The 7,215-nt window shown below is 40.1% G+C and overlaps 1 protein-coding gene and 1 long non-coding RNA gene across 2 annotated transcripts; one reads left to right on the plus strand and one right to left on the minus strand.

Annotated features, from left to right (window-relative positions):
* Positions 1–1,306: 1,306 nt before the first annotated feature.
* LOC138873339 (uncharacterized) lies at positions 1,307–2,548 on the minus strand. The gene has a single exon (XM_070151798.1). The coding sequence runs from the start codon at positions 2,546–2,548 to the stop codon at positions 1,307–1,309; it is 1,242 nt and encodes a 413-aa protein (XP_070007899.1).
* A 1,815-nt stretch (positions 2,549–4,363) lies between these two features.
* Positions 4,364–4,617, plus strand: LOC138874171 (uncharacterized). Its single transcript, XR_011401203.1, has 2 exons — positions 4,364–4,516; positions 4,590–4,617. It is a non-coding gene; the product is annotated as an uncharacterized lncRNA (long non-coding RNA).
* Positions 4,618–7,215: the final 2,598 nt, after the last annotated feature.

Consider the following 7,215-nt stretch of genomic DNA (forward strand, 5'->3'; position numbering starts at 1 on the left):
GAATTCGTCTTTGGGACTAGCCCAGTTGAGGTCTCGGTAGTCGACACAGACTCTGACCTTCCTGTCCTTCTTTGGTACTAGCACGATGTTGGCTAACCATGTTGGATACTCTACTACTCTGAGAACCTTAGCTTTGACTTGCTTGGTGACTTCTTCTTTGATTTTCAAACTCATGTCAGGCTTGAAATTCCTAAGCTTCTGCTTTACCGGTGGGCATGTCGGATCAGTTGGCAGCTTGTGCGCCATAATAGATGTACTTAAACCAGTCATGTCGTCATACGACCAGCAGAATATGTCCTTATATTCCTTCAGAAATTCTATGTATTCTTCCTTTTCTGCCGGTGACAAATGAACGTTGATCCGAGTTTCTTTGACATTATCTGCATCTCCCATGTTAACAATCTCGGTCTCGTCCAGGTTGGACTTAGGTCTGTTCTCAAAATCCTCAACCTCTTTAACAACCTCTTCTAGTATATCATCTTCCTCTGAGTCCGTTTGTCGCGTTGTCTCGTTACATGTCACAGACATTGGTTCATCAAGATAAGTAATAGTAATACTGTAAATAAAGTAAATGAGAGAAAGTAATAAGAGTAAGATTCATAAGAAAAAGTCGAAATGCTTTGAAAAATTCCATAACTGTTTTGAACATTGAAGATCTTATTGCAAAATTAAAAGGCAAAAGGAAAGTCAACTAGTAAAAAATAAAAAATAGTGCATAATGCTTGTTCGGCCTTGCTACCCCGAGGCTTTCGGGGCTCTGGTGGTTCTGATGGACCAATTGTTTAGGCGCGCTCCTTGGCTCACGGCTTGTATGGAAGGGCCTTCCTCCCCTCCTCCTCGAAAATGACACAGCAATCCATGTCATCCTCTTCCAAAAACAAATCCCTCATCGCTGCCAGTACTTCCTCTTCTTTTGACCCATATATAACATCAGCTAGCTAGAAAATCTGCTCCAAGTGAGGTATCGGATGCTCTAGTGGATAATAAGGACCGCGCTATGGCGGCGATCATTCATTGAACTCTTTCCAGGTGTACTCATATCCTAGAGCGAAGGTGGTACCATTTTCTTTAGCTTGATAGACTTAGCGATTCCTTGGAGGTTCTTGCCAAGTCCCTTGCCTGGCTCATATTTGCACCAGCTCAATATGCTTTCGATTTTGTTGTCCCACCATTTATCCTTGTCAACAGCGTTGACTCGCTCGATGTGTTGATAGGTTTCTTTGCCTATCTTCCTTCTTCCTCTGATCGCTGAGATGGTCTGGAGACTGTATATGGGATTGTTACCGTCACCGTGGATGATCACCTCTTAGTAATTCCACTCAAATTTCACTGCCTGATGTAGGGTTGATGCTATAGCTCCAGCGGCATGAATCCATGGTCGTCCCAAGAGCAAGTTGTAAGATGCTGGCACGTCTATTACTTGAAAGTCAACATCAAACCAAGTGGGCCCTATCTGTAAACACAGGCTGATTTCCCCAATAGTGGACCTTTGGGAACCGTCGAAGGCTTTGACGTTAATGGCCCCGTCTTTGATCTCATGTATCCCTTTTCCTAATGTTCTTAGTGTTACCAGCAGACAAATGTTGAGGCTAGACCCTCCATCGATCAGGACCCTGGTGATAAAATAATCCTCGTATCGCATGGTAATGTGCAATGCCTTGTTGTGGGTCAGCCCTTCTGGTGGCAACTCATCCTCATGAAAAGTGATTTTGTGACTTTCCAATACCTGTCCCACCATATTTGCCATTTCTCCTCCGGTGATGTTGCTTGATACATACGCCTTACTCAGCACCTTCAATAAGGCATTCTTATGTGTGTCAGAGCTTTGTAGCAGAGCTAAGATAGAGATATGGGATGGCGTTTTGTTCAACTGATCAATGACTGAATACTCTTTGGCCTGTATCTTCCTCCAGAGGTCGTCGGGCCCAGCTTCAGTGATGGCTAGCCATCCAGATGCCTGCTCACTCGACTCAACCAAGTGTTTTAGAGTATAAACCCTGTCGGTCCTTGTCATACCCTCTGCCGCAACTGCTTCTCCGAACTTGGTTTTCCCTTTCCTTCTTGCCTCGGCTGTGTAATCCCATGGTATGGCCTTTGTGTGGAATGGTGTTATGGTTGTCATTGCTACCGGAATGGGCACCCTTGCTTTGGAAGGTAACACAGCAACCTTAAATGGCACAGGTGCCTTTGGGGACCCAAACTCGACCTCAATTGGTGTTGGCATCTTTGTAGGGGGTGGTGCTTCAAACTCAAGTGGTACAGACATATTCACCTCGGCGTCCCCATAAGGCTGAATTCGAACCACAATCGGGTTAAGGGTGACTGTTGATTTCTTTGGCTCGTCATCTTCTGCGATTAATCCGATCGATCCTTTGGGGTCCCAATCATCCTCTATCTCAATCATGTGAATGCCTCCACCCTTGTGGTCTGGTAGAGGGTTGTTGCGGACGTTCGGAGCAGGCTCTTTTGACACGATGATCTTGTTGTCAATCAAAGCTTGGATCTTATCCTTCAGAGAGCGGCAGTCATCAATGGTATGCCCTTTCATGCCGGAATGGTATGCACAAGTTTTGTTTGGAGTGACCCATTGGGAGGGGTTTTCGGGATTATGGAAGGGATAGGGGTGACATAACCAGTAGCTTTGAGCCTTTCATACAGTTGGTCAATTAGTTCGGCAATGGCGGTATACTGTTCGGGAGGTCTGCGGTCGAAATTTGGTCGGGGTATAGGCAAGTTTTGGCGAGGGGGAGGTGATTGATAGTGGGCTTGTTTGGTGTTGTAGGCTTGGTAGACGTGTGCGGGTTGGGAGTATCTGGGCAAAGTAGGTTGATATGTGGGTGGTGGAGGTGATTGGTAAGTAGGTGGTGGAGCTTGGTAAGAGGGCGAGGGTGTTTGGTAATTTGGGGTAGGTTGATATGTGAGTGGAGGCATCGGGTAGGCTTGGTATTTAATAAGGGATTTAGTTCTCTATGCAACCATCACAGCGCTCACGTCTCTCTTCTAAGACATGCTACCAGACTATAGAGCCTTGTTGGTAGCCTGCAAAGCTTCAAGGTTTCTGACCATGCCACTTTTGATACCTTCCTCGATCCTCTCCCCCAGCTTGATGATGTCGGAAATTTTTTGGCTTTCAATTAGTATCAACCTTTCATAGTACTGTGGGTCTTGAGCTCGGACAAAAAACCTATTCATTTGTTCTTTTTCTAAAGCTGGTCTGACCTTAGCAACTTCTGATCTTCAACGAGTGGCATACTCGCGGAAAGTCTTCGTAGGTTTCTTCTTTAGGTTCTGGCTATAGAACACATCTGGCACATTCTTCGTGTTGAACCTGAACCTGTCCATGAAATCGGACGCCATACTTACCCAATTCGACCACTTCTTCGGGTCTTGGCTAATGTACCAAGACAGAGCATCTCCTTTCAGATTTCTCATAAAAAGCTTCATGCGAATCTTTTCGTCCTTCCCTACTCCGACCAGCTTGTCGCAGTATGTTCTTAAGTGGACTCTCGGATCCCCTGTACCATCAAACATCTCAAACTTAGGAGGTTTGTTCCCCTCGGGCAGTTCGACATTCGGTTGTATGCAAAGATCTTCGTAGTTCAACCCTTCAATCCCCTTACTTCCTTTGACACCCTGAATTCGACTAGTCAATCTCTTGAGTTTCGCAGCTAGGTTCCTGATGAGTGAGTCTTTATCATTAGACTCGGGTGTGCTTGAGACAGGTGGAATGGAGTGTGGTATGGTTTCCACATATATGGGGGTATTATGGTGAGTATGGAGATGATCATTTGCGGAGTTCAGTGGTTCAGGGATGAGTAGCAGGGTGTTGTTGGAAGTGTGGCAAGTGTTACAGTGGTGATGGGGAGCAGGATGGTTTTGTGGTTTTGGGATGTTTTGTGGAGGTGTGGGGTTTTGAGTGTTAGGAAAGTTGACATTTGGGGTGGTGAGGGAAAATGACAAGCTTGCCAAATTCCGGACTTGATCAAGTTCCTCCTGAATTTCAGCAGTTTTTGCTCGAGTTGGGATGCACCTTCTTTGGAGACATGCGTACCCTGAGTGATTTCTACCCATTCAACCGAGTTTTCCTTTTTGATGTTGCTCAAATCTTCCATTTTTCCCTTGTTCCTGTTTCTGACGGGACAAGGATGAGGAGTGGGTGGAGGGCCCTTGGATCTTGTGGAGTATGATGATGATGCCAGAGTGCACGAACTAACCTTTGGGGAGGAGAATAAAACAAAAGTAAAAAAAAAAAAGGTAGCAAGTTAGTGCGGATTATAAGAAAGTGTTGCGATATTTAAACACATAGTGCAAAAATGTAAATCGCGTCCTAATTTGGGAGCCTCGTTTTGCCCGAGGTAGAAAAGCTACCATTATATTGGGTTGCTCAAGGCTGTTATGAGATTGTCAATGACTGCGTTGAAAGGTGCAGATGCTAAAGAAATTGCCTCTTCTGTTACTGCAATTGCAAATGAGAAGATTAAAGCAGAAAAGGAAGCCAATGCAAGTAAAAAGAAAGGTAATGCTGTGCCTACTTTTGTCTATGATAATTGTGATTTCCAATGGCAGGGCTTATGACTTTTCCGTTGCAGCAGGTGCAAAGAAGAAGCAGATACATGTTGATAAGGCAGATGATGAAGCTGTGGTAAAAGGCCAACGGTTAGAAGTTTAAAAACTAGTCGTTGGTCTGCCATTTTAGCCGTTTGGCTTTTTTAAAAATAGTCATTTGTCCCCCAAACTTTGTTTAAATCCCAAACTTTTTATAATTACACTTTTTCCCTATTCTCAACTATAAATACCCCCTCATTCTTTCATTTTTACTCACAAATTCATCAATCTCTCTCTAATTTTATTCTATAATTGCTTACTTTATTATTGTAATTTTTTGAAAAATTATGAAGTTGGTGAATTGAAGTATTCAAGTCTTCAAGTCTTCAACGATATTCAATTTTCAAGAAGTTGTTTTTCAATTCGGGAAACTCGTTCCAACTCTTAAGTTTTAATATTATAGTTTTGTTTGTTTTGTATAATTATAATTAATATGGACTTTTCTTTGAAAAAAATATTTGGTGGTAAGGGTAAGGGAAAATTTAAAATTGGTGAATCTAGTCGCCAAGCTATTACTCCTCCCCCGGCTCCCCGACCCAGACTTGTTACCCGTCCTCCTCCACCTGTTATTCTTGATAGTGATAACCCTTGTTTTTCAATTTTCCGATAGTCAATTTTGCCATGATGTTGCACCAGGTCAACAATTAAATGATGAAGTTATGAATGCTCTTTATCCTAATCAAACTATCTTTGAAAATGATGATTTAGATTAAACGCAACCGTATTTAGATGATACACCTACTAGTCCTATTAATAACCCAACTGATAATAATCCAAATGATGTCCCGCCTGACCCTCCTGTAGTAACCCCTACTTTTAATAGACAACCTTCTAAACGGACCGAAACGTCTCTTGTTTGGCACTTTTTTACTCAACTAAGAGAATAAAATAAGGCTAAGTGTAAAACTTGTGGGTGTCACACCTCCTTTTTCCGCCCCCGCGAAGGGTGAAGGGAGTTCTTTTCTTCTAAAGGACAATCGAAACGGGATTTATTTATTTATTTCAGAGTCGCCACTTGGGAGATTTAGGGTGTCCCAAGTCACCAATTTTAATCCCGAATCGAGGAAAAGAATGACTCTGTATTACAGTCCGCGAACCAGAAATCCGGATAAGGAATTCTGTTAACCCGGGAGAAGGTATTAGGCATTCCCGAATTCCGTGGTTTTAGCACGGTCGCTCAATTGTCATATTTGGCTCATTTGTCTGATTTTTAAACAATTAAGAACTTATATGCAAATTTAACTTTTAAAACCGCTTTTATCATTATTTATTTTATACAAAATTGCAACGTCGTGAAAACGCATCTCGAACCACGCCACAACCAGTGCACACGTGATTTTTTGACGCATTTTGACTTCGTCAAGATCGTGATTTGGGTTACATAAATGTACACCCGTATTTAAGAAAATAACCTTATTAAATATGCGCCAAAATACTACGCGTTATGATACTATTATGTAGGACTGTGAATTTTACTAAATCGCCCATCTCGGAATCTAGGTATTTTCTTATATTAAAAAAAAAGATTGGAGGACTGCAATTTTTTGTATTATTTATATTTATTTATTTGTTAGCGAGATCCTCCCTTATTTTATGAATACCCTTTAATGACTACATCTTTATTATTACTAAGTTTGTCCATAATTATGAAGTCAATCTCTACATACTTAAAAATAACATATTAATTACTAATTCAAAACAAATATTAATGGAAAGTAATATTACTAAAATGATAATTACGAACAACATAGAATTTCCCAAAAAGTAAAAAAAAACTAATTATCCCATAGTTGGATTAAAACATATTGTTAGTATGACTTAAGCTTATTGAAATTAATTATTTACAAATACTGAAAATTAAAAAAAACTTGATTACTAAACCATATTTCTAGAAGTTAAACAATTTAAACTTAACTAACTTTGTTTTAATTCACATCATGTCCTAATACTTGATTCGCAAATTAATTCATGTTTTAACTGAAATTAACTACATGATTCCGATTGACTTAATGTTGACAAAAAAAAACCTTATGAATAATGAATTAATCAATTTTTGCCAAACTGATTCAATAACGCCATTTTTTACGTTATTTCTTCTATTTTGATTATTAAACAGTTTTAATTAGTAATCCGTCTTGAATATATTTCCTAATAATCCGGTTAAGGCGTTATTTAATATATCGCTATAACATGTCTAATTATGCCAAATGACAGTGATTGACAGAATAATAATACATGAATAATCTAAATACAATACAAAAAAAATTAAAACTAAATTAAAAATTTAACATTCCGTTCTTCATTTCAGCTTACAAAATGCCAAAATTACAGTTGTGTACCTGGTATTGCCAATATAAGAAGAAGAAAGTCAGCCACGCAGTAATAACAAAACAGCACAACAACAAAAGTCCAATAGCAGTAACAACCCAGGAACAGAGTTTGCAAACCGGTAGAGTATTAAACTCAAAACAAAAGCTTCAAGCTTTGATGAAAAACAATTAATTCTGATTTCAAACAATGAAAGAAAGCAAAGGTTTTTTTTTAGTTTTTTTTTTGAAAGTTTAAATATTTTTTCGGAATTTTCTCTCTCTTAAATGTTCAGCCCTTTTT

Source organism: Nicotiana sylvestris, chromosome 7 (assembly GCF_000393655.2).
Source record: "Nicotiana sylvestris chromosome 7, ASM39365v2, whole genome shotgun sequence".
In the NCBI taxonomy this organism is placed as follows: domain Eukaryota; kingdom Viridiplantae; phylum Streptophyta; class Magnoliopsida; order Solanales; family Solanaceae; genus Nicotiana; species Nicotiana sylvestris.